General features: G+C 49.1%; 1 protein-coding gene across 3 annotated transcripts; it reads left to right on the forward strand.

The window, feature by feature from the left end:
• Window positions 1-1706: 1706 nt before the first annotated feature.
• Window positions 1707-27395, forward strand: PNOC (prepronociceptin). Of its 3 annotated transcripts, none has more exons than XM_005874600.2 (4): window positions 1707-1886; window positions 13338-13487; window positions 23618-24005; window positions 27023-27395. In XM_005874600.2, exons 2-4 carry the CDS (start codon window positions 13362-13364, stop codon window positions 27106-27108), a joined length of 600 nt encoding a protein of 199 aa, XP_005874662.1. In that variant the 5' UTR covers window positions 1707-1886; window positions 13338-13361; the 3' UTR covers window positions 27109-27395. The 3 variants fall into 3 exon arrangements, with proteins under 3 accessions (XP_005874662.1, XP_005874661.1, XP_005874663.1); XM_005874599.2 differs by lacking the exon at window positions 1707-1886 and adding an exon at window positions 2053-2163; XM_005874601.2 differs by lacking the exon at window positions 1707-1886 and adding an exon at window positions 2053-2163 and having other exon boundaries at window positions 23618-24063; window positions 27023-27101.

Here is a 27395-nt window from a genome sequence, read left to right on the forward strand (position 1 = left end):
AGCTACCTCCCTGCAGGTGAGGGAAGGAGGCTCCGCTGAGTGGGGGAGCCCCTTCAACACCTTCCGACTCCAAGGCACTTGGGGTGACACCCGGAAGTACAGCAGCAGCTTGAAAAGCATTCTGTTGCGCTGGTTGGTGTGGCTCAGTTGGTTGAGTGTCATCCCCTGCACTGGAAGGGCACTGGTTCAGTTCCCAGTCAGGGCACATGCCCAGGTTGCCCTGGTGCGATTCGCCCACCCTAGGGCAGGGAACGGGGGGCTCCCTAAGGACGCTGCAGAATCTAAAGGCTCCCTGCCTGGGCTGCCTGTGAGCTACCTCCCTGCAGGGAACGGAGGGCTCCCTAAGGACGCTGCAGAATCTAAACGCTCCCTGCCTGGGCTGCCTGTGAGCTACCTCCCTGCAGGTGAGGGAAGGAGCCTCCGCTGAGTGGGGGAGCCCCTTCAACACCTTCCGACTCCAAGGCACTTGGGGTGACACCCGGAAGTACAGCAGCAGCTTGAAAAGCATTCTGTTGCCCTGGTTGGTGTGGCTCAGTTGGTTGAGTGTCATCCCCTGCACTGGAAGGGCACTGGTTCAGTTCCCAGTCAGGGCACATGCCCAGGTTGCAGGCTTGATCCCCAGGTGGGGTGCATGTGGGAGGCAGCCAATCAATGTTTCTCACATCGATGTTTCCCTCTCTCTCCCTCTTCCTTCCTCTCTCTACAATCAATTAAAACATTTTTTTTTTAAAAGCATTCTGTTGTGACACTGGATGTTGACAGGGGCTTTTTAGATCCCATTGGCATTATTTAATGTGAAAAGGGTGGAGAGGATGTAGAATTCACAATTATTAAATGTCTTATGGCCCGGCTGGTTTGGCTCAGTGGATAGAGCGTTAGTCTATGGACTGGAGGGTCCCAGATTCAATTCTAGTCAAGGGCACATGCCTGGGTTGTGGACTTGATCCCCAGTGGGGGGTCGTGCAGGAGGTAGCTATCAGGGATTCTCTCTCATCATTGATGTTTTTATCTCTTTCCTTCTCCCTTCCTCTCTGAAATCAATAAAAAAAAAGCATCCTGTTGCGACACTGGATGTTGACAGGGGCTTTTTAGATCCCGTTGGCATTATTTAATGAGAAAAGGGTGGAGGGGATGTAGAATTCACAATTATTAAATGTCTTATGGCCCGGCTGGTTTTGCTCAGTGGATAGAGCATTAGCCTATGGACTGAAGGGTCCCAGATTCAATTCTAGTCAAGGGCACATGCCTGGGTTGTGGACTTGATCCCCAGTGGGGGGTCGTGCAGGAGGCAGCTATCAGTCTCATCATTGATGTTTTTATCTCGTTCCTTCTCCCTTCCTCTCTGAAATCAATAAAAATATATTTAAAAGTAAAATAAAATAAAGGTCTTATGTGTTTTTCTACTCACAACCATCCCGGAAGGTGTTATACCCATTTTACAGGCAGAGGGCCTGACGTGCTCAGAGAGCAGTAAGGTGCTCTGATAGCAGAGCCAGAATTGCAGACACTTTAGTCTCAAAGATCTCCGTGTTTTACCCTGTGCCATGCGGTGGGCACCTGTGAAATGCCTCCTGACCGGCTCCTGGCAGGTGGAGCCACTCCCTAGGGTGGCATAGCTGCTGCCTGTGGGGCCGTGACAGGAGGAGGGGGCTCAGCTCAGCCCTGGGCTTCTCCGAGCCAGTGGCAGCTTCCCCTCCTTCTGCCCGCTTATTCTTTACTCCTCAGGCAAAAAGGTTGCTCAAGGAGACTGGAGGACGGGGGTCTGCCTCGTCACTGTCACCAGGAGCCTTTCTTTCTGACTCGCTCACCAGAAAAGACTGTCAGTCCTCACAGCGCCTCTGGAAGCCAGGGAGGCAGCTGTGGGATCCTGGCTGAGCCCGGTCCAGGTGAAGCGGGCTGGAGGATGAACGGGCTGATGGGGAGGTTGGGATGTCACAGGTCTGCGCACAGAGCCCGCGGGGCGGGGACCAGCCAGGAGGGAGTGTAGGTTCTGCTGTTCACTTGCTTCAGGGGGTCAGCGTGTGTATGTGTCATCGAGGTGGGCAGGGAAGGGGAGGGCTGTGCATGGGGGGGAGGAGGAGAGGAGGATATATATGCTGGTGTGGTTGAGACGGCGGAACCGAGCCTCACATCCGAGGGAGCCGGGCGACTGACAGCTCTCAGGTAGGCACTGCATGCGCACCCCAGCCCGAGCCACAAGCCACGGCGCTGGGAGCCTTGGGGGAAAGCCGGGCAGCAGGGACTCTCCCTCAGCCCCCCTCCTTTGTCCAGGGTGGATGCTGCTGTCCCCCTGCGAGATGATTTCTTCATTCGCTTTATTTTCAATGCTCGGATGGAGGGGGGGGGAGCCTTGAGGTTTTTATCCTAAACACAGATGCTGAAGAAAGAGCTGAACTTAGAGATGAGGAAAAGTTTTGATTTAGCAGACGTGGCCCCTACTTTGTCGTTCCTGTCTGTTGAGGAAAGGGGACTGTGGAAGTGAGGTTGCAGGAGGGGCAGGCTTGCGGGGGTGGGGGGGGCTGGCTTTCAGGGCAGCCCTGGGAAGCCCCCCCATCCCGAGTGATTTCTCTGTGCAGCTGACTTCCTTTCTTCCCTTCCCTCATAGAGTGTTCAGGCTGGTGGGTTTGGATTTGGGTTTTCAGCCCTGAGGGAACCCTTCTCCCATATGCACTGAATAGGAATTGTGAGTAATGACGTGGGAAGTCGGAGCTTTGTGCGGGACCCGTAGTACACGGCTGTTTGCGCTCGCTCTGTGTGAATTCCACGTCGATTTCTGCGGGGATGACCTTGGTTTCCCGGACCCTGAGTCCTTCTGGGGTCTCTTCTCTTTCTTTGCCTCTTTCTCCTCCTGCCCATCTCCCACCACAGGTCTCTGCCGGGTGGGTCCTGTGGGAGAGGATGTGCAGAAGTCACCCAAACTCTCTCGCTCACTCTCCGCCTCCTTTTCTTTCTCCTTCTCTCTTTGTGCGTCTCTCTCCCTGCGTGTCTCTCCCCTCCCTCCATCACCCATCCTCTCCTCCCCCCTCTCCTTCTGAACATGGGCAAGTTCTGGGGGGATTTCAAGTCAGGCAGGATGCTTCGGGAAATGGGCTATTTAAAGCAAGCTGCTGTGGACTTGCATACCCCGATCCTGGGCTGAAACATCTGTGTTTCGCTTCCTCGAGCAGCCCATAATTGCCCCAATTATAACCCATAACGTTGTTCGCGAGACTAACAAAAGACGAGCTGTGCGTGGCATTCTCCATCGAGCCGACACCAGAGTTCTCCGCATGGAGGGGGAAAGGAGGCGCCTGGCTCCTTATCAAAACCTCCCCACGAGCCCGCGGCTCTTTCCCCCGCCTGCGGGCGGCTGCTGCGCGCACACTCCTTCCCCGCGTGTGGAAAGGGTGGCAGGGAGACATGCTGTGTGTGCGCTTCCACGGATGCTGCGATACCTTTCACAGAAAAGGGACCGGTGATCCTGTGTGCTTGCCGGGTCTTCTGCAGGGTAGGGTCCCCGGAATGCCCGTCCCCAACCTCCACCTGAGTAAAAGCAGCTTCCAGTGTCCCGCGTGCTGCCCGTCGAGGGCGCCGGGGTGCAGCCTGGGGTCGTTTTGGGGGGTGCAGCTCTGTCTGAGGGGCAGCAGCCAGGGCTTTATCAGCTGGAGGCTGAGGGTACTCCGGTCTCCAGGGAGGAGATTTTGCATTGTCAATGAAGGGGGTAATTGCAAGATGAGGCTCAAACCCGTGCTCGCTGGAGCCTGTAACAGGAGCTGTCACGAAGCTATTCTGTATTCAATCAATCAGATATTTATCTTCTCCACTCCACCAGGCAGGGGAGGTGCGCGGGGCCTCGGCCGGATTCAGCAGAGGTGATGATAACAGCCGTGTACATTTGTACAGTGATTTCCATCAACACGTTCACACCCATTATCCCCGGCAACAGCCCTGGGAGGTGCTGTCATTATCTCTGTGGTGCAGGGGAAAACTGAAGCTGAGAGGTTAAGCCATTTGTGCAGGACGCGGCAGACAGAGGGCTGAGCTCGGCCCTCCTAGGTCCAGCGCATCTCCCGCTTCGCTTCGGGCCAGGGGTGCTTATAGACCAATGGCAACGGGCTGGGGCAACACCAACACAGGGAAACAGTTAGCAGACAATGCCAGGCCAGCTGTAATTAAGTCCTAAATTGCGAGGTCCAGACAGAAGTGTTGGAGGGATTCCCGGGAAGGAGTGTTTGCCCCAGCGACTGCAGGGATGCGAGTGAGGCAGCGAAGGATGTGAATGGGTCTGTCTAGGGATTTGGAGAGAAAGGCGGCAGCCAGGACAAAGGCACAAAGGAAGGGCAAAGGAACGACATTTATTGAAACCTACTATGCACCAGGCAGTGACCTAAACACACTTATTGTGCCCGGCCGGCGTGGCTCAGTGGTGGAGCGTCGACCTAGGAACGAGGAGGTCACTGTTCGATTCCCAGTCAGGGCACATGCCCGGGTTGCAGGCTCGATCCCCAGTGTGGGCTGTGTAGGAGGCAGCCAATCAATGATTCTCTCTCATCATTGATGTTTCTCTCTCCCTTCCTTTCTGAAATTAATAGAAGTATATTTTATAAATAAATAAATAAACACGCGTATTTTGTGCTAAGACACATACGGACGCACGCGCGCGCGCGCGCGCACACACACACACACCACAAGGATGTGAGCCTTAGGGTGGGAGTTCCACACTTCTATCAGTGCGGTTCAGTGAACGTCACTAGAGCCCAACAGCTCCCAAAGCCGGAGAAGGAACCTTTGAAACCGACCAGCTCTGGGCCTGGGCGGGGCTGCTCATCAGATATCCTAGGGAGGGGAGGGCCCCTCTCCTGAATCATCATGACAACAGCCAGCCGCACTGGCTTGAATTACTGGGAACTAACTCATTCGGCAAACTGGGTTTCCTAAACACTTTGATTTAAATGCCTATAGGTGCCCCCACGATCTGACATGCAGGGTTCCTGCTAACCACAAACTAGCTGTGAGACCTGGGGCACACCAACTTGGGGGCCAGGCCGATGTTCTGGGCATCTCCCTAGATAGGCCACGATCACAATCGGTCTTGGCTTTCCATGATCCTGGGCTTTTTCCAACACTGGCAGTGGCTGCAGCGGCCGCAGCATTGCAGAAACACAGTATCTCGCCCGCTCTGAGGGCCTGGCTTGGCAGGTGAAGGGGAGAGATGGCCTCCCAGGAGTCCCGGGTCTCGGTGACAATGTCACTGAGTCACCACCCAGCCAGGGCTCTGCCGCCCCACCAGAGCTCAGAGCCAACCTCCCCTCTTCACACAGGGCCCTGTGCTCTCCCCTCACCCCCACTCCGCACTCATCCAGCCAAGAAATGTGTGGCGGGAGCCTCCCAGTGCCCGCAAAACAGACCCGCCAGCTTTCTCAGACCCCACAGTCAATGTCGCCAGATGTGAGCAGTGCCCAGCACTACACTGGGCTTCAGGACACGAAGGCTTTCTTTTTTATGGTGTTATCTCTCATCATTTGCACTTATAATGCATATGAATAAATAAGTTGGGAAAGCATGCTCAAAACCTGATTGCTGGTGGCATAAAGTTAAAGAAGCTTGAAGATTATTGATCTAGAGCCATTGCTCTTTTGCTTACCTCTGTTTTCTAATCTACTTGAAAATAACATTGAGTGATTTCAGTATAAAAGTAAATATACTTTGCCCTCGCTGGTTTGGCTCAGTGGATAGAGCATTGGCCTTCGGACTGAAGGGTCCCAGGTTTGATTCCGGGCAAGGGCACACGCCCGGGTTGTGGGCTCGATCCCTGGTGGAGGACATGCAGGAGGCAGCCAATCAATGATTCTCTCTCATCATTGATGTTTTTATCTCTCTCTCTCTCTCTCTCTCCCTTCCTCTCTCTGAAATTAATGAAAATATACTTTTTTTAAAAAAAAGTAAATATACTTTTACATTTTTATTTTAACTGTTTTGACAGTATGTGTGGAACTGTGGGCCAGACCCAGGAAGATCAACCTTAAGAGTGATAGCTGCTCAGTGTTGTAGCAGCCCTGATGGAGACGGTGCCTGGGGACCCCTCCAGACCCTCCCCTGAGCCCCAGGCTGGGCTGCCTAGAAGCTGCTTCCTCGTGAAGCCCTTAATGTCTTCCCTCTATATCCTTCTTTCTTGCTCCCCGTCAGCAAGAGAGCACAAATATCTGCCCACTTAGAAAATCAAAAATATTAACCATCTAATCCAACTGTCTCTTTTAGAGAAGGGTAAACTGAGGCCCAGAGAAAGGGTCTTGCTGTTATTGACAGAGTCAGAGCTTGAACCCAGGACTCTGGTTTCCACACACAGGGCTCCCGCCCGTTCCTGGCTCACCAGCACAGGGAACACTTGGTAGGGTGGGGGACTTGCTTTGCCCTCCATCTCCTCTCTCGCACTTGGTCTGCATAGGGTGGGGGACTTGCTTTGCCCTCCATCTCCTCTCTGCCCATCCCCTCTTCCCACGTGGGAATTTTAGAGCAGAAAAGGGACCATTTTGAACGTAAGCGTGTTAGTCAGAGGAGGAAAAGAAACAAAAGGGCCTCCCTCGGCAATAGCTGGTGAACAAGCGGCGTGTGGGCGTCCCGTCTGCAATGGGTCATAGAAATGGGGCGTGTGGGAGACAAACCCTGTGCTGGTGGGCAGTGAACAATTCCTCTGTGAACTGGGCAGAAGCAACAACAAAGAGGGGGAGCCCAGAGTTCAGGGCAAAGGGAGGTGCTCAGCATGAATTCAGCTCCACGAAGGCAGAGAGATGGCCACGGAGATCATGAGAGGTCTGGTGAGAGCATGCGCTTGGGAACCCGGTGGTCTTATTCCTCCTCCTCAAGCCTCAGTCTTCTCAATGGTACAAAGGGGACAATGCCCTTACCCCATGGCACCGATGCTTATAAGCTACTAGCACAGCGTCTGGCACCCAGTATTCTGAATATAATTATAATGTGATTACTATCCTATAGTATAAATAGGTAATATGCAAATTGACCCTCATGCCCTCACTAGATGGCTGCCTATGACCAGGCCAGCAGGGGGGTTAGTGAGGGACAACCAAACAACTGAACAAGCAGGCTGCATGGGGCAACCAGGCTGGCAGGGGGGGCAGTTAGGGGTGACCAGGACATCAGAGGGGGGCAGTTGGGGGCAACGAGACTGGCAGGAGGGGCAGTTGGGGGCAATTAGGCTGGCACACAGAGGCAGTAAGGGGCAACCAGGCAGGCAGGCAGGTGAGCGATTAGGAGCCAGCGGTCCAGGATTGTGAGAGGGATGTCTGACTGCTGGGATCGGGCCTAAACTGGCAGTCAGACATCCCCCAAGGGGTCCTGGATTGGAGAGGGTGCAGGCTGGGCTGAGGGAACCCCCCTGCTGCACAAATTTTGTGCACCGGGCCTCTAGTTAAATATATAGAGACCACCCAATAAGATTCCACCAGAATTTGCTAACCTTTCCAAAGCAGAACCAGTGTGTGGATGCTGTGGCTTCCCAGAGCACACCATTTGGTGTCAAAACACATGAGTTTAAGTCCTGGATCTGCTATTATATAAGCTAGATGCTCTTAGGCAAGTTGCTTAACCTCTATCAACCTATGTTCATCTCAAAAAGGGAGTTAATGTTCACCCTAGCTCATAGGGCTGCATATGAATATTAAAATCTTCTGTAACCTGCAGAAAAGCTACCTACCCTTGAGGCTGATGAGTAGGATGGGGATGTATATGCTTCCAGCAGGAAAACGGCCCCTCTTCTCTTTTCCTCTAAAAGCACCCAAATTACAGCCTTGCTCATAGGTCATAACACAAGACTTAATTCACTTTTATCTTCGGCTAAAGCTTCATACATAATTCTCCAAACAGATAAGCAACTAATTATATTGTCCTTGGAAGCAAGATTACATGCAAATAGATTAAGTCTAAAACACAGGGGTATTTTATCTTCATAAACAGTGAAGCACAATTAAATTTATGAGGTGTCATTACCGAGCTGAACGGTGATTAAACATTTCTTTATTCAATATGAGATGTCCAGATCTCTAGCTATAATAGTATCACCACGTGGAAGTGTAGGCTGGGCTTGGTTTACTGAGTGAAATACTAGCCAAGTAAAATTCAAACATACTTAGGGAACATTTTTTACTGATGGTTACTATTGTCCAATAAAACAAGAACAAATATAAAAACCTGTCGTCACCCCTCTTTTGCAGAAGACCGAAGCTCTCAGTGGAGAAAAAACTTGCCCAAAGTCACAGTTACAAAGTGTAAAGATTAAACATAAATATCACTCATGAATTAACTAATTACATGCCTTCATTCAATTGTCATTAACTTATTTACAGAGCTACAAAAAAAAAGCACAAGCCTTCTTAAAAATGAAAAGCTTCTATGAATTTTCAATAAAGTTCAAAATCTAACTTATCCTAGAACACACTTATACTAGGTGTTGTGAGAAGTACCAAAAAGTACAAAACGTTGCCCCTTTTCTAAGGATAATTACATACATTTTGAGTTTTCGCGTGTATCAATCTCATTTAAATATCACAAACCACCTGGGAGATAGGATTGTGGTCATTCTCATCTTAAGGATTTGTTTTTATTTTAGAAGAAAATGAACAGCACTGAGTATGGATGATTTTTAAATAATAGGTGGAGTCACTTGCCTGGGTTGTGGGCTCAGTCCCCAGTGTGGGGCGTGCAGAGGCAGCTGATCAATGATTCTCTCTCATCAACTGATATTTCTATCTCTCTTTCTCTCCCTCTCCCTTCCTCTCTGAAATCAATAAAAAAATATATTTTTTAAGTGAGAGGTGGGACACAGCGGGGGATTAGGGAGGTTGGACGAGCAGGGAGGGCCAGGCTAAGGCCGAGTAGATTTCATAAGGTTGCTCAAGCGCCAAACTACAGAAGGCCCACCCTGTACATGCAGGAAGGCTACCAAGCGGAACACATGCTACAGGTCCCAGGAGCTCATCTTCTTTCTGCCCCTCACCCTAAAACCCATTTACCCAGAATTTGAGATAACACATATCAGTCAAGCCATCAAACGTTTCCTGGATGGGCAAGTTGTCGCAGTTCATGCTGTTTGTGAAAAACCTCAGCTGGAGAGCATTTTATTAACATCTGTCACAACCCATCAGCTCAGCCTATGCAGCCGTGTATTGCAATTTTGTGTTAAGAACGAAAGGAAGCAGTCAGTCCCTTTTCTCCCAGCCTCCCTTTCTTCGGTGGCATACAGGTGCTGCCATCATGTGGCCGCAGAGAGCACAGCCATGCCATTCTGGACAGATTCCACAAAAATATCTCCAGATTAGAAAGACGGAAATTTAGTAGAATAAGAAACATAAAGGCAATTCTCGAATTAAACAAAGACCTATGAACGCAGTCCTTAGTTTAATATATTGGCTTAGACCAGTGGTTGGCAAACTCATTAGTCAACAGAGCCAAATATCAACAGTACAACAATTGAAATTTCTTTTGAGAGCCAAATTTTTTAAACTTAAACTATATAGGTAGGTACATTGTTATTAACTTAATTAGGGTACTCCTAAGCTGGCCTTTGCTAAAAACGTCCTCAATCTGATTGAGGTACGTTCGCTGAGGTCGACCCCTTCCAACTCTCCCATCCACACTCGTCTTCTACGTGACCCATACAAACTTCGCATATAGCACTATCCCAGCCCTGCCTCGTGGCCGTGTGTAACCAGTCCACCAGCAAAACGTGCATGGGCTTCCAGCTCAGGGTGGCATGCTGCATCGCCCTGGAGCGAAACTGGCTCCCACTCCTCAATCTGAACAAGTAGCTAATAGACACTGTCAGTGACACAGCTGCAGAAGTGGCCCCTGGGCCGTCAGCACCCTGGGCCCCCAATAAGGCAGACTTCTAGGCACCCCCAACTCTACCTTTGCTAAGGAGAAGGAAGAAGGCTCCTGAGACACTCTACTGTCATTTGTCAGACTTTTTTGAGCACCTCCTCAGTCCCTGACCCTGAGTGCTGGAAACAGAGAACCCTGGAATATGACCCTTGCCCTTCAGGAAGTCACGGGTCAGGGGGAGAAATACACACAGATGCCCAAGTTCACAGGAGAATGTGGTAAGTGCCCTTCGAGAGATGAGGAGAGCGTTATCGAGGGAAGGCTGTGTGCTGAGCCCTTTGTCTTCTAGGCTTTTCTATAGCATGTATGTGCCAGGTGCTATGTTAACTGCTTACAAACATTAACCCGTTAGTTGTCGTGTGAGATAGATGCTATGTTGTTCCATTGTTACGGTCTGCAGCCATGAGCTGATGGGAACACGCCGGTCACAACCACTCTGCAACGTAGGGCCCCTGAGGTTCCCTCGCTTCCCACTGTGATGAGCTGCCTCTCGATGCCGCAGCAGCAGAGATGCACGTAGCTGAGACCAGGGGGTGGAGGTGGCTTCCCAGAGGGGATGACTCTGAAGCTCAGTATGAAGTATGAGTTGGAGACATGACTTCTGGGTAGAAGGAAGAGAAAGTGCCAAGACACAAAGCCATTAAGTACCCGATAGAGTCGGGAATTACAGGTGACTCACCAGGACGATAGAGGAGACGCAGGGTGAGTAACAGGAGTGGTGCTAAGTCCCAGCGGGAGTTAGAGAATTATCTTAAGTGCAAAGTCGTTGGATTTGAAGATGGTTCGGTGGGAGGTCAGATCATTAGGCAGACAAATTAGGAGGCTATCACAATAACCAAGGCAACAAATCCCAACTAAGGTACGCACCCTCGGGATAGAGAAGGAAAACTGCATTGGACATATATTCCTTTGTACAGATGAGTGTGCTCCTTGTTCACTAATCCAGGGCATCCCACCTTCTGTAGGGTAAAGCTCAACCCCTTTAGGCTAACAAAGAAGACCCTGCTCTATCAGACGGAGCTTGTCTCTCAGCAGGTGCTTCCCCAGGTGGGCAGGTGGCCCCATGCACAGCCTGCTCACCGTCCCCTCACAGGCTGTGTGCATGGCTCCTCTCTGCCTGTGAAAAGACTGTTTCCTGTGCCTCTCAGATGCCCTCTTCTTTGGCAAACCTACTCAGCATTCAAAGCCCCTCTCAGATGTCAACTCTTTGACTTAGCCATTGATTGAGCATCTTTCAGTCAACATCCTCTTGGTATGAGATGCGAGGGTGATACATAAGAAGAGCTGGGGTGGTCCCCCAATGTGGCTTCAACTCCAGGATCCCCCCCTCCTGTCGACTCGCTCCATTTCACATCCATACCCTACACTAGTGTGTGTATGAGTCACCTGAGAACACAGGTCCAGATTCAGTGGTTCCGGGGTGGGGCCTGAAATTTTGTGTTTCTAGCAAGATCCTAGGTGATGCTGGTCCTGCTGGTCTGCAGACTGACTGCATTTGTACATTTTCTCAGTGTCATCTGATGAAAAAGCAATAAAGGCAATTATTTTTGTTTTTCTGCACTGAACTCTTTATTAAGGTAGAATTTATACACAGTGAAGTGCACAGAATTAAATTTAAATTCAATGAGTTTTGGCAAATGTACACACCCCTGTGGCCTACACCTCAATCAAGAACACTCGCAACATTTCCAGAAAGTCCGCTTGTTCCCCTTTCCATTGAATCCTCCAAGTGAAGATGGTTCTGTAGGGACCCAGTGTGATTCAGTTCAAGGAAATAGCTTTCTGATTCAGGAGGCTTCATCACAGGGTCAATTCAAAGAGGAAAAGGGAAAACAGAACATCTTTCAGGCAATCCTACATAAAGAATATAAACTTCTGATCTGACAATGATTGAAGCTATTATCTTATAATAATTTATTTGTTAATTTTTAATTGATATGGTTTTTATTGAGTTTTAGAGAGAGAGAGAGGCAGGGAGAAGAATAGAGAGATAGAAACATCAATGAGAGAGAAACATCATCGATAGGCTGCCTCCTGCCTGCCCCCACTGGGGATAGAGCCCACAATCCAGGTTTGTTGCCCTGAGGGAATCGAACCAGTGACCTCTTGGTTCCTTGGTCGACGCTCCACCACTGAGCCACACCAGACAGGCTATTTGTTCTTTTTTAAAAAAATAAATAAATAAATAATGCCACGTGCCTGGCCCTGTGCTTTGCATGGAATAGCAAGGTGAACGAACATGTTGGCCCTGTGCTCAGGGAGTTAGCTCACGGCTAGCAGGAGGAACCGACAGGGAACCTGCAGCCTCCTGAGACAGCGAATTCTGGGATGTAGGGCATTCCTGGCCGAGGTGAGGAAGGCTGGGGGGCATGAGATGAAGTACATGAGTCACTCGTGAATCTCATATTTTACACATCACACTCTTGCACAACACTTCACAAAACGTCCCTGACAGTTTCTCATCTTACCTTCGCATCAGCCCTGTGACAAGGCAGGTACGGCTACCATCATGCACCCCTGAATGACAGGAATGCGGTGTGAGAAATGCATCATTCAGCGATTTCATGGTTGTGTGAACACCATAGAGTGCACTTACACAAACCTAGATGGTCTATAGCCCACTACACACCCAGGCTCTATGGTACAGCCTATTGCTCCTAGACTATAAGCCTGTACAGTATATTCCTGTACAAAACATGAGATTAAATCAAACTTAAGAGAAAATGATGCAACCATGAGATGCAGTGAACACAAAATGTGTGCGGCTGCTCCTGGGGTAGCACGGCATACGGTTCTACAGCAAACTTTTTTTATGAGTAGAAAGAGCACACTCCACAATAACGATGAAAAGTATTGTACAGTAAATACCTGAATCTGTAACATAGCCGTTTATTATCATTATCAGTATTATGTACCATACATAATTGTACCTGCTGCTCTTTTATACGACTGGCAGCTCAGGTCTGTTCACGCCAGCAGGAGTAACATAGGGCGTACTGTGACATTACCATGGCTACCGCGTCGCTAGGTGATAGGAATTTTTCAGCTCCATTATCATCCTATAGACCACCGGCATATATGCGGTCCGTTGTTGACCGGAATGTCATTATGTGGCACGTGACTATCTTCCCCTTGTAAAGCTATGAACACCGAGGCCGGGAGAGGTTGTCTCAAGGTCACACACTCAGTTGCGAAGTGAGGCCTTCAGCTCCCTGAAAGTGCCCGTGCGTGTTGAGGCCAGCTGGGTGGCAGGACCCTCCCGGGAGCCCTGGTACTAGCCCCTGCATGAGCATCTGGCCTGGCCGACAGGAGCAGACCCCTGTGCCCTTGACGACCCCCCGCCTCCTGGGAGGTGGACCTCAGCCGGCACTGTCCCTTCTGAAGAGTGTCTTTCCTGCATCCCCTGTGGGAGGGTCTCCACCGGAGGCTGTTCTAATTGCCGCCCACCCTCCCCTGTGTTTCAGCATCTTGCCTCCCGCTCCTGCACCATGAAAACCCTGCTTTGTGACCTCCTGCTGCTCAGCCTCTTCTCCAGCGTGTCCAGCAGCTGTCAGCAGGACTGTCTGACCTGCAGAGAGAAGCTCCGCCCGGCTCTCGACAGCTTTGACCTCGAGGTAGGCTGTCTCCTCCTCCCCAGCTCCTCCAGAGCTGACCCTGAAGGAGAAACTGAGGCCTCGCCCCGGGGTCACGTGACTTGCCCCGTGTCACGTGGTTGTAGGGGAACAGAAACAGATGTGAGCATCTTCCCAAGGGTCACGTGACTTGCCCCGTGTCACATGGTTATAGGGCAGTGATGGCGAACCTATGACACGCGTGTCAGAGGTGACACGCGAACTCATTTTTTGGGTTGATTTTTCTTTGTTAAATGGCATTTAAATATATAAAATAAATATCAAAAATATAAGTCTTTGTTTTACTATGGTTGCAAATATCAAAAAATTTCTATATGTGACATGGCACCAGAGTTAAGTTAGGGTTTTTCAAAATGCTGACACGCCGAGCTCAAAAGGTTCGCCATCACTGTTGTAGGGGAACAGAAACAGATGTGAGCATCTTCCCAGGGCAAACCAAATGCATAAATCTGTAACATATTTATGTTCACTTTTCCACATTCAAATAAAGGCCTGCCCACACTGCCATTTTGTTCCATCATTAAAATAGTGCATGCTCATGTTAGAGAGTTTGGCAAATTAGAGAAGTTTTAAAAAACAGAATTGAAATCACATTTAATCCCACCAGTCAGAGAAAGAATCCTAGTGTTTTCTCTTGCCATATTATGCCAGGATAATTTCCCCGAGTTACTAAACATTAAGTTATTTCTCTCTGTGAATACAGTAGAACTTGTTTAAGCATCCCACCACCCCCCACCCCGAGTTAAACATGCTTGCTGACCTCCATTGTTAATATAACAGATAATTCTACAAATAATCACCTAAAATGCTCTATTTTAAATTTTGCATTTGAAGTGCAAATCTGACATTAAATTTCTTTTTATTAAATAAGCTGCTTTCTCCATTGCCTTTTTTATTGTTGTTGTTAATCCTCACCCGAGGATATTTTTCCCATTGAGTTTTAGAGAGAGTGGAGGGTGGTGGTAGGAGGGGGAGAGAGAGAGAAACATTGATGTGAGAGAGACACATTGATTGATTGATTGCCCCTCACACGAACCCCAACCAGTGCTGGGGAGGAACCTGCAACCCAGGTATGTGGCCTTGACTAGGAATAGAACCCATAGCCCTTCAGTGTGATGGCCGCCGCTCTAACTACTGAGCCATATGGACCAAGGCTCCACTGCTTTTGTTTTTATCTAAATAGTTATTTCTCTCCTATTAAATCCAATGTAATTCCATTATCTTTTTTTCTTTGTAGTTAAATAAACTCCTTTCAAAAGATGCCCGTTTCAAACTCCTCAACCTTTAAAACAACCAAAAGTAACTATGTCCCTTAGGGCGAGTGTGCAAACATAGAAACCACGTATTCGAGCTGGGCCAAGGCCCCAGCGGTGAGCAAACACAGCCCAACAGGCCTAAATGCCAAGCTCTTCCCACCCTGTGGTTTTCAAGCCTGTTTTCTGAGCAGTAATAACTACTGCATCGCGAAAAGTATCCCCCGATAACCCTTTCAAAGTGTATCCGTCCCTCTCATTCATCCGTCATGGTTTTTCTGACTAGGACAAGGGATCCAAAGGTGAGCAGATGGATGGGCCTTGCAACCAGTGGGAGAAGAACCCACAGTCCCTCCGAGAGAGACTAATTACTGGTGCTGGGGAAACACAGAGCAGTGGACCCCAACCTAGTCTAGAGCGGCAGAGAGGGCTTTTGGAGGAACTGAATCTCTAAGGAGACCTAATGATGGGTGGGAGAGAGCCCAGCCAGCATGGCTCAGTGGTTGAGCGTCAACCTATGCACCAAAAGGTCACGGTTTGATTCCCAGTCAGGACACATGCCTTGGTTGTGGGCTCGATCCCCAGTGTAGGGCATGCAGGAGGCATGATCAATGATTCTCTCTCATCATTGATGTTTTTCTCCCTCTCCCTGAAATCAATAAAAATATTTTTTTAAAAAAGATGAGTGGGAGTGAAGAGGCAGGGAGTGGGCCCCAAATAGTAAAGGGAGGCATGGGGGCAAGTGGGGAGGGTGGAGGAGGGGGGCATTTGCAAATGCCTATATGAGGGAGGGGCATGGCATTTAAGGAACTGAGAAAAGCTGAGTTTGTCTAGAGCAGTGGTCGGCAAACCGTGGCTCGCGAGCCACATGCGGCTCTTTGGCCACTTCAGTGTGGCTCTTCCACAAAATACCGACTTCTGCGCATGGGCCAAGAAGTTTCAATCGCACTGTCCGTGCGAACCTGCGCGTGGTATTTTGTGGAAGAGCCACACTGAAGGAGCCTGCATGTGGTATTTTGTGGAAGAGCCATGCTGAAGGGGCCAAAGAGCCACATGTGGCTCGCGAGCCGCAGTTTGCCAACCACGGGTCTAGAGCACAGAAGGCCCTCATGTCTTTTCTGTGCAGCCCACAGAGGTTTAAAAGTTCATCCAAAATCTCTTTCCCTTGGTCTTAGTAAACAGAGTAGACAACTAGTTTGCGTGTAAACCAGTGAAGGAGTTGATGAAGCAATAATCTCATAATTGCCACACTGCGAAGGTTCTCTGCTTGCAGCCTAGACCAGACTGAAGGTTATGCACAATTCCTGAATCACTAGCTTTAAGTGCAACCCTTTATTTCCCACTCAAAAAAGCATTAGGACTCAAAAGATATTTGTACAACCATGTCCACAGCAGCATTATTCACAATCTCCAAAAGGTGGAAACCACCCAAGTGTCCATCAACAATGAACAGATCAACAAAATGTGTATGCACAGACAATGGAATATTACTCGGCCTTAAAAAAGACATTCTGACACGTGTAATAACGTGGATGAAACTTGAAGACCTTATGCTAAGTTTCAGAGCATGCTAAGAAAAGAGCCAGACACAAAACACAAAAGGACAGGTCCACCCAAGGCCATGGTGTCCAAGGGGGTGGGAAGGCACATCAGTGTTTCACAAGCAGGTGTGACATTTTTTATAAGGAGATCGTGTAATTTGTGAATGATTTTCACAGGACAAAAGGACAAATACTGAATGATTCTACTTATAGTTGTCAGTGGTCGAATTCCTGGAAACAAAAGGTAGAAAGGTGGTTGCTGGGGCCTGGAGGAATGGGGAGTAGGGGTTTGATGGGCATGGAGTTTCACGTTGGGAAGATAGAAAAGTCCTAGAGATGGATGGTGGTGACAATGGCACAACATTGAGAGTGTACTTAATACCACTGAGAGTACACTTAAAAATGGTTAAAATGGCAAAGTTGGTGTTACGTGTATTTTATAATAAAAGAAAGTATTTGGAACTTAACTGTAAGGATAACCCTGAGTCTGCTCTAATGTATTTTTTAAACTTACCTTTGTTGTTGAAAGTATTACAGATGTCCTTTTTTTTCCCTATTGACCTCCTCCATCTTGCCCCCACCCCTCCCAGGCCTTCACCACACTATTATCTGCGTCCATGAGCTATGCATATCCTATATAATAAAACCCTAATATGCAAATCGACCGAACAGAGGAACGACCGGTCGCTATGACGTGTACTGACCACTAGGGGGCAGACGCTTAATGCAGGAGCTGCCCCCTAGTGGTCAGTGCACTCCCACATGGGGAGCACTGCTCAGCCAGAAGCTGGGTTCACGGCTGGTAAGCGCAGCGGAAGTGGCGGGAGTGGGCCTAAGCCAGCAGTTGGGCATCCCCCAGAGAGGTCCTAGACTGCGAGAGGACACAGGCCAGGCTGAGGGACCTCCCTCCCCCGCCTAGTGCATGAATGTCATGCACCAGGCCTCTAGTATGCATATAAATTCCCTGGTTAATCTTCCCCCACCTACCCACCCCTGCCTTCCCTCTGAGATTCGTCAGTCTGTTCCACATTTCTATTTCTCTGGATCTATTCTGTTCATTGGTTTATTTTGTTCATCAGATTCCACATATCAGTGAGATCATGTGATACTTGACTTTCTCTGACTGGCTTATTTCACTTAGCATAATACTCTCCAGGTCCCTCCATGCTGTCTCGAAGGGTAAGAGATCCTTCTTTTTTACAGCTGCATAGCATTCCATCGTATAAATGTACCACAGCTTGTTTTATCGAATGTCTTTTTTACAAGGAAAATCATTCATAGATTACATGACCTCCTTGTAAAAAAATGTCACACCTGATTGTGAAACACTGGTGTGCCTTCCCACCCCCTTGGACACCATGACCTTGGGTTGACCTGTACGAGAAGACAGTGACTAGCAAGTACACATTCTCTCCAGTCTCCTTACCGCCACCTCAGGATCAGCCTTCATTCTCCCCACCTGCCTCCCATCTGTGCTCCTTCACTTCCGCCTTCTGCCTTCCATGGTACCACCGATTTCCCTACTGAACATTCCTTTTAATCCTCTCCCACCTGCTCTTTCCTTTCCTTTGCTGTCATTGTTCTAAAAGATTGCGACTTTGTCCCCCTCCCCCCTTTGCCGCTGTGTCACTCTCAGCTGCTCTCAGGGTCAGCAGCAGCTCCTAAGCACCGAACCTCAGGCCGAGGGACAGGCTCCCCCTTGATGAGCTTACCTGGTGCTCTTCCCTGCTTGGGACTCTTGTTTCTCTGCCTCCGGCTGGGCTCCTGTTCCTCTCCTCACCCCCTAAGCATAGTGACTGCGAGATTCCCTGCTTCTCGCCTCCATGTACTCGCTCCCTCTGAGATGCCATCCCCCCACCCCAATCCAGGCCTCCAGCTCTCCCCAGGCCCCAGGGAACTCCCAAAGGTACACCCCACACCTGGTCTCTGCTGGGCTCCAATCACATTCCACACTTCCCGGAAATCCTGCCTCTTTTCATGGCTGGCCCAGAACTCCAAGAACTTGCCCTCCCAACTTGCATGCGCCTCTCCCTCCTCTTGTACTTCCAAACCCTGGTTAAGTTTCCTCTCTCCTGAGAACGCTTTGCTGCTTCTCCACCTGCTCCCAGTAGAGCCAGCCCCTCCCTCCTCGGTGCTCTGACAGCTCCTTGTGTCTGTCTCTCACCATCAGGTGTGAGGTCCTAAAGCAGTGGTTCTCAACCTTGGCTGCACATTAGAATCACCTGGGAATCTTTTCAAAATCCTGATTTCTGGGCCTCATCCTCCGGAAATTCTGTTTCTTTGTTATGGGGTGGGTGGCCCCACCCCATAACAAAGAAACAGAATTTCCGGAGGATGAGGCCCAGAAATCAGGATTTTAAAAAGACTCCCAGGTGCTTCTATCCTGATTTCGCCTCATCCTCCGGAAATTCTGTTTCTTTGTTATGGGGTGGGGCCACAGCATTAGTAACAAAGAAACAGAATTTCCAGAGGAGGAGGCACTGAAATCAGGATTTTAAAAAGGTTCCCAGGTGATTATAACGTGCAGCCAAGGTTGAGAACCACTGCCCTAAAGCAAACAGCCCCCGGATGTCCCTTGGTCAGAAGTGGTTTGATTCTTCAATGGGGAGAATCTGAGACCCTGAAGGGGCTGCTGCTTTCCCTTCTAATGGGCTCCGGTGCCTGTTCCCTAGTCCGTGATCCCAGACATCCAAACGGCCTGTGCTCAGTCTCCCCACAAGCCCAGCTTTGCAGACCCATTTGGCATCAATCTGAGACTCTCCAGATGCTCACCCGCACTCAGGCTTAATATAGCCATGCCCTCCGCGTGGGCTGGGACAATGCGTCCAGCTCGCTTAATAGGCTATTAACACATCTCTGGAAAGAGGCTGGTGGCTCCCTCAGACCAGACGGTTCGGCATTAAGCGCCGATGCCCATCTGGTGCTACAAATGCTGTTGTGAATTTGGATTCCTCACATTTGCCCAAAACCTTCTCCGAAATCACGAGTTCAGATGATTTCGCGAGCACCTAATTCGTCTAACAGTATGACGTGTCTTCGCACGGGGCTATGCATCTGGTTCGATCATACAATTTCATTTTCTCTGATTGACACACAATCTCGTTACCATCTGGGCCTAGAGACCCCAGGGACTTGCAGAAGATCTCATAGCCTTTAGATTTAACAACGTCCACCTGTTCCTGTAACCTGAAGGTATAGAACAGTTCAACAGGCATTTGGGGCTACTATTCTAGGAGGATTGGACCAAGTGTCCAAAATTCTACACTCCTCTTGGCTTTCCACGTGCTGCCCCCCATGTTTTCCTGTTTTCCTCTTGACTCTGCAGTGTCTGGTTTCTCAGGCTCGCCACTGAGGACAGTTTAGGCTGGGTAATTATTTGTTGGGGGGGAGGGGCTGCCCTGTGCATTGTAGGGAGTTTAGCAGCACCCCTGGACTCTACCCACAGAGAGCAATAGTGTCCCCCCACCGTGTGACAGCCCAAAATATCTCCAGACATTGCCAAATGTTCCTGGGGCGGGGGAAGGGAGGCAAAATCTCTTCCAGTGGAGACCCACTGCTGTAGAGTAATAACCCAAGAGCATTATGGTCTGAAAGAACGTGTTACAAATTAGATTCTACCTGGTTTTCTTCCAAGATGTCCTGAGGTGGGAGTCCAGACATTTGTGATCTTGTTCTGGTGATACTGTTTTCTCACGGTGTCATTTTTGGACATGTTACTGAATCTTACTGTAACACGTGAACATGGACTACATCGGGGGTTTCCAAACCTGGGCAAATGTCAGAATTACCTGAGCTTTGTAAAAATAAACTCAAGCCCTGGTTCTATTCTTCGGGGATTTAACTGGCTTTTGAAATTCCGTGTGCTTTTTTAAGTTCTGTCGATGATTTAGATTCACACCCAGGGCTGGGATCCATTGGACCAGGTACAGCCGGAGGTTCCTCCTGAGACAGCATTCTAAGCAATGCTGTGCTGAGTTGGGGCCGCTTCCCAGTGTGTCCACTAGGTGACTTCAGCTGCACACTCCTTCCTTTCTCCTGTTGATTCTCTCCACTTTTCATGCTCACGAGGGACTCCACTTTGTATCCCAGGTGTTAGATACCCAAATGCATACAGACTCTCCCTACAGCACAGCTGACAGCCCGGTGAAGAGGTCCCTAGTCTGGAGTCGATGGATGACGGTCCATGGATCGGCTTTAGAAGATCTATGAACCTTCTATAACTGCATGCAAATTTGACATGAGTGTGCACTTTTTAATATGTTTTTATTGATTTCAGAGAGAAATGGAGAGGGAGAGATAGAAACATTAATGATGAGAGAGAATCATTAATTGGCTGCCTTCTGCACACCCCCCACTGGGGATCGAGCCTGCAACCCAGGCATGTGCCCTGACCGGGAATCAAACTGTGACCTCCTGGTTCATAAGTCGACACTCAACCACTAAGCCATGCCAGCCGGGCATGAGTGTGCATTTGATATGATGAAAGGGTGGGTCCATGGCTTTCATCAGAATCTCAAAAGCATCCATGACCCAAAAAAGGGTTAGGAACCTGATCTAATGGGACAGACAAGTAATCAGGGAAACAAAGAGTTGCGACAGAGCGACAAATACTGTACCAGCTGCGTGCAGGAAATGCGGGGGTGGGGGTGCGGGGGGAGTTTGAGTTCTGGCTGCGATCAGCTGCAACTCCTGGCTTTCCAGTGACTCTCTTTCTTGTCTTTTCTTAAAAAAATAGTTTTTTTCTTTTTCACGTTTACTTAAACATGAAGTGGTTTCTTGATTCATTCAGCTCAGGGCAACAAACCTCTAGTGAAGCCCTACTATTTGCTGGGGTGGAGAAGATTCCTGTAAAGGACGTAAACATGAGTGAGAGATGGTCCCTAACCTGCCATATTCTGCCTTGTAAAGTGTTACAATAATATTAAACAGTCAAATTTCCACAAGAGCCATACAAAGTTCTGTGGGAGCACAGAGGTAGGAGATGACCATTCTGGCCAGGGAGCCAGAAGAAGGTGTCATAGGGGACACGAGCCTGGCTGACCCCAAAGAGGGGTGGAAGGAGATCATCCCATCAAAGGGAACAGATTGAGAACAGGTGTGGTGGAGGCTTGCGTATGTTCGAGGCACTGGGGAAAGCCCCCTATGCCTGAATGGGGCAGAAGAGGTGAGGAGGAATCAAAACTAAGACTGGAAGATGGTCTAGGACTAAATGGTGAAGGAGCTTGAATGCTCAGCTTGGGAGTTTGAAGTTATGTTTATGGACAAAGACAAAACATTGGACAGTTATGGGCAAGTAATGATGTGATTTGATCTATTCTTCAGGAAGACTATTCTGCCAAGGATAGAAAATGGATCAGAGCCTGAAAGATCCTAGATGGAGAGCTCAATGAGGAAGCCACTGCACCCTAAGAGGTCCTTAGGAAGAAGGCGCGGGAAGGAGGGCAAACTTATATACTGGTTGGAGGGGCAATGAGGTTTGTGAGAAGGGGGACACTGAAGATATGCCCTGAGTCAACTAGGGCAGTGGTCGGCAAACTGCGGCTCAGCAAACGGCGGCTCGCGAGCCACATGCGGCTCTTTGGCCCCTTGAGTGTGGCTCTTCCACAAAATACCGACTTCTGCGCATGGGCCACAAAGTTTCAATCACACTGTATGTGCGCGCCCGCACGTGGTATTTTGTGGAAGAGCCACACTCAAGGGGCCAAAGAGCCGCATGTGGCTCGCGAGCCACAGTTTGCCAACCACAGAACTAGGGAATAAGGTGCCATTCAGAGAAACACCAACAGACTGATAGACCGAGCAGTGACCAAAGGAGGTGAGGGTCAGAAGCGGCAAAACCTTGCAGGAGAAGTAGGATTGAAGAGGCTTTTAGGATTTAGCCTGAGGGGTGTGGGATCTAAGCTGCCTGCACATCTCATTCCTTGGTTAGACATCGGCTTGTAAATCTCACCCACAGAGGCATCTGTGACCCTCTGAACAGCTGAGTGAGTGTTTTTGCTCCCCAGGTCGGGACTATAGGACACACACAGGCCTGCTGGATCGTATCTGAGGGTCCCTCTTCCCCATCAGTATTCTGATGTCCCGCCCCTGCCCAGAGCAGTAGCTCTTCGTGCTCTACAAGCCAGGCAAGAGCTCCAAGGTTTGATGAAAGACTGCAGCTTCCTGCTGACCATGATGGCAAGGTCAGGGTCATGTGGGATTTTCATCTGGCTAAGGCCAGAAACACAGAGAGGACAATTTGGGGTGACGCCAAAACAGCAAATTAGAAGAAAAGTTGGAGACAGAGGCTTCTAAGAGATCCAGTCAGAGACAGAAGTGTGGAGGACTAGGGCGAAGGCCAGGACCAGTCAGGAAAACATCACGGTTAGGCCGCTGATTCCAATGAGAAGCGGGAGATGCCTGGAGAGGCAGAGCCACAGCAGAAGTTTCCAGGAGCCTGGCGGGTCTACTGCGCTGTATCTGATGATCCCTCTTCCCTATCAGTGGTCGGCAAACTGTGGCTCGGCAAACCGCGGCTCGCGAGCCACATGCGGCTCTTTGGCCCCTTGAGTGTGGCTCTTCCACAAAATACCGACTTCGATCACACTGTACGTGCGCACCCGCACGTGGTATTATGTGGAAGAGCCACACTCAAGGGGCCAAAGAGCCGCATGTGGCTCGTGAGCCACAGTTTGCCAACCACAGAACTAGGGAATAAGGTGCCATTCAGAGAAACACCAACAGACTGATAGACCGAGCAGTGCTATAAATGAAGCACAGATAGTGATGAATAGTGTTGTGGGGCGAGGGGAGGTGCGTGAAAAATTAATACCAGGATTGATCATTTCCCTGGTGACCTTAAAATAACCATGCAGATTTAACTACATGCTTTGGCATCCTCAATTTCTTAAGCCAGTCTGACCTCCAAGTCTGATAAAAGAACAAATGAAAAGTCTTCTTTATGGGTGACCCTCATGAGCTGTGTTTGACTCCAAACACCCAACTAAGTCTATAACAGGGTACAGTTGAGTGCATGTGCTCTGTGTTAACTTGCTGTGTCACCTGGGATAAGTTAACGTCACATCTCTGAGCCCCAAGTTTCTTCATCTGCGAAATGATGGAGCTGGGCCAGGGAGTTTTCTGTCTCTTTCCAACTTTGAAATTCGAAGAACCTAAATAATTACATGTAGAACAGCTGCACAGTACTTAAGAAAGAAATGCTTTAGAAGTACTTGCATTGGTACAGGTATAGATGATGGAGGAACTTTATCCCCTCATTGCCTTGGATTAATAGATGTCCCTCTGTCCTTCTCCCTTCCTCCCACCTCTGTCTTTGCAGGTGTGCATCCTCGAGTGTGAAGGGAAGGTCTTGCCCAGCCCTCTCTGGACCCCATGCACCAAGATCATTGCCAGGGGCCCCTGGCAGCTCAGCCCTGCTGACCCAGAGCACTTGGCAGCTGCTCTTTACCAGCCAGGAGCCTCCGAGATACATCTGAAGCGAATGCCCCGTGTCAGGAGCCTTGTCGAAACACAGAAAGAGACAGAGCCTGGCATGGATGAGGCTGGAGAGGAGCAGAAGCAGCTGCAGAAGAGGTTTGGGGGCTTCACCGGGGCCCGGAAGTCGGCCCGGAAGTTGGCCAACCAGAAGCGGTTCAGTGAGTTCATGAGGCAGTACCTGGTCCTGAGCCTGCAGTCCAGCCAGCGCCGGCGCACCCTGAACCGGAATGGTAATGTGTAGCCGGAAGGGGAGCCCCTCCCAGCTGCACCGTCCACTTCAACCCATGAGTGAGTTGGGCAGGAATGAGCTGGGGGCAAGAAGAAACCTCATATACCCATCTTAGCGCATTAGCCCCCAAGCACACACCCCCACACCCCAAGGTGTTCACCCCCCTGCTTCTTGCCCACCCTTTTTTTCAGGAGCAAATTTTTTTTTTTTAGGATTGCTTCTTAAGGCTGACCACTGCCATTGAGAGACTAGTTACCATGGGGATAATAGTAGTAGGTTAAGATAACTAATTCCTCTATAACTCTCCAGGAGCTTAGTTACTATGGGGACAGATAAGGGGACCAATTCTCCTATTCGGTTGCCATGGCAACAATTCAGCACACCTTTTCTCAGAGACTTTATCTCTAAGAACCAGTAGCTAGACCTACCCTTAGCCGTTAGCAAAGAGTCTTATTTCTGTGGCTGTGATATTGCTATTTCACCTTCAAAAACAGCTTAGCTATCCCCCATGTCTCCCTCTATATCTCTAGACGACTGGATTCCATGGAAACCATGAAACTTTCCCAGTCTCCCAGTGTAGGATTTGTTGTTAGGGCCAGGAGCTACACTTTCTGCTCTTCTTTCTTCCACTTGCCATGTGTCCATCCTACCACCTGATGGACTGATGGCATCGTCACTGAGCTTTGAGAAGCTGGCCAAACTGACCCAGTCGCTTTTAGAGTCGGAACTAAGGGATCATCTTTCCTCACTTTTTGCTTCTTCCCAGGGCCATTTTTGGTTTGTTTTGGTTTGTGTGCTTGCCCTTATTCCTTCCTCCCTTCTGGTCTGTTCTTACCCCCATTACCATGCTTCTACATGTACCTATAATACATATCAGATAATAAACATTACATGTACCTATAATACATATCAGATAATAAACATCAAAGACCCTGATCTATTGCCTCATTACCAATTCAACTTTCCTCATCCCATCTACTATCTATTAATATTGAATGGCACAGAGAGCTAGCACAATGGAATTTTCTGAAAATCTAAGAAAACCCATCAAGCCTATGTGCCTTAATTCACATATGGGCATAATATTATCTGCAGAGGCCAGCTGGCGTGGCTCAGTGGTTGAGCATTGACCTATGAACCAGGAGGTCACAGTTTGATTCCTGGTCAGGCCATATGCCCTGGTTGTGGCTCAATCCCCAGCGCGGGGCGTGCAGGAGGCAGCCAATTAGTGATTGTTTCTCATCTCTGATGCTTCTCTCTCTCTCTCCCTCTTCTTTCCTCTCTGAAATCAATAAAAACATATATTTATTTTTAAAAAGATGATCTGCAGAGCCTCACACCTCTTCTTAAATAGTCTAGAAACTTGCCCTAACAGAAAGAACTAATCAGTTGGTCAAAAACATTTCCCAAACATTACCCTAGTGGGGCTTTTCCCTCCGAGGCAAAAAAAAAAAAAAAAAGCCTGCATGTGCTGTTTTAGTTTGTGTCCCATACTGCAAAGGTAGCCAGATTGTTCATCATCCTTCTTCAAAGCATATTAATACATGTTCATCTCTGGCACTCACACCTCAGCAGGGAGGCAGCCCACGTGGCTCTTTGCAGGTAGGCCAGCTTGTCTGCAAAAGGTCCCTGGCCAAACATGGGCATGTGCATTCGGTTGTGAGAGGCCGCTGTGTTTATTTTAGCAGAATGACTAATCTGCGAAGGCCCTGAATGAACCTGCACTGTTTTTGAAGCCATACTCTCGGGTCCTTAACAAGCATTCTATTTCTTCCTAAGCCGTATCTGCACAGTGCTTAACAATACATCTTTCAGAAGTAGCGCGGGTTGAATTCTCTCAAATCTTAGACATTCTTCTATAAAGTGACTCTTAGGGAACTGACACTTCTGTCTGATTCTGAAGTACAATTATTTTCTTTACTGAAAGACAGTTTAAAATCAGCCACATTTGCAGGAATCAATGTATTTTTTTTAAAAAAACCACACACACTATTTGAGCTCCTATTCAGGCAATTGGTTTTTCTCATTTTCTATTAAGCTTCCAACTGAGCGGCACTGAGACAAAACTGGTGACTAGCTTCTGTCTGCTGCTCTGCTCACGATGTAAACTTCCTGATGGAAACGCTAGAAACATCCACCAGCTCATTCGGGTTTTGTCGATTGCTCGCTCTCTCCTTCTAGAGCCACCTCTCTATTTCTTTTCCACACATTCATGGTTGCTGAGTTCCAAGATGGATGTGTGTTTATGAGCTTGCCTTTATTCTCTTCTACCCCAACCAGCCCTGCCCTCGCTCGACATTTCTCCAGCTTGGGGGACTCCAGTTGCCAGTGCTAAGCTATGCTTCTGTGACATCCAGTGCCAATCTGTTCTGATAAGGTTGGAGGAAGCGGGGCTGTCTCACACTGGAATGGGCTGAGGAACCCTAATCAGAAAGTGTAGCGATGTGTTAGGAAGGAGGGACGTTGCGTGCAGGACCTAGGCAGAATGACGAGAAGGCCACACCTGGTCTGGGGATCTTCTGTCCCTTCCCTGTCCCTATACCGTCGGAGCCTTGACCCTCATAGGCAGTGGAAAGTGAGCACATTCATTCGTGATGAGGAATTAGTGAAATCAGGCTGAAAGAGCACTTGCAATGTAAGACAACCACACGTGAGGGTGTAATTCAAGAAATAAATGACTCCACATGGACTCCACATACCAGGGATAAGAGAACGGTCTCCAGGCCGGGCACCTACCCTGTGCCTTTCAAATACTAGCCCATAGGCCTCTCCTTTATGCTGCTAGTCGTGCCAATAGACTATAGTGTGATGGTCTGCTATATACTAGGTCTGTATGTATCATATATATTAGAGCCAGGGAGGGAAAGCAGGTGTAAGGGAGTTGCTGCTCCAGGGGCTGTTTGGCTGGTTGGTAGCTTTTCTCTGCCTCCTTCCCATCGCTCAGTCACTAGGGTGTCTAGGATTGAAGGGTCAGTAGAACTGTCTGGTTTGTCATTATAATCATTTCTGTCTCCCCAGGTGTCCGGGTGATCCCCAAAACAGCATGTCGCCAGGCCCAGACCTGCCGGCTGGGCATCCGGATTCCTCCCTTCCCGCGGCACTGAGCCGGGCTTCGCCTCCAGGTCTCCACGCCTCCCCCGCCCCACCCACAGCATGTTTCATGACAACCCAGTCGCTACATCAGAGTGTATTTTTGTAATTCCTCCAGCCGACATGTAAATGGTCCCGTCTTTCCTTCTCGCCCACCTCCTCCCTCTTCTAGGGGTGGGTTGATGGAACAGGACATCAAGCCTGGGGTTTTGACTTGTCACTGCCATCACTTGTTTGTAAAAGAGCTGTTCTTTTTGACGGATTGTTTTAAACAGATTATTTCTCCATTAAACTTCTACTG

Source organism: Myotis brandtii, unplaced genomic scaffold (assembly GCF_000412655.1).
Source record: "Myotis brandtii unplaced genomic scaffold, ASM41265v1 scaffold447, whole genome shotgun sequence".
NCBI classification, from domain to species: domain Eukaryota; kingdom Metazoa; phylum Chordata; class Mammalia; order Chiroptera; family Vespertilionidae; genus Myotis; species Myotis brandtii.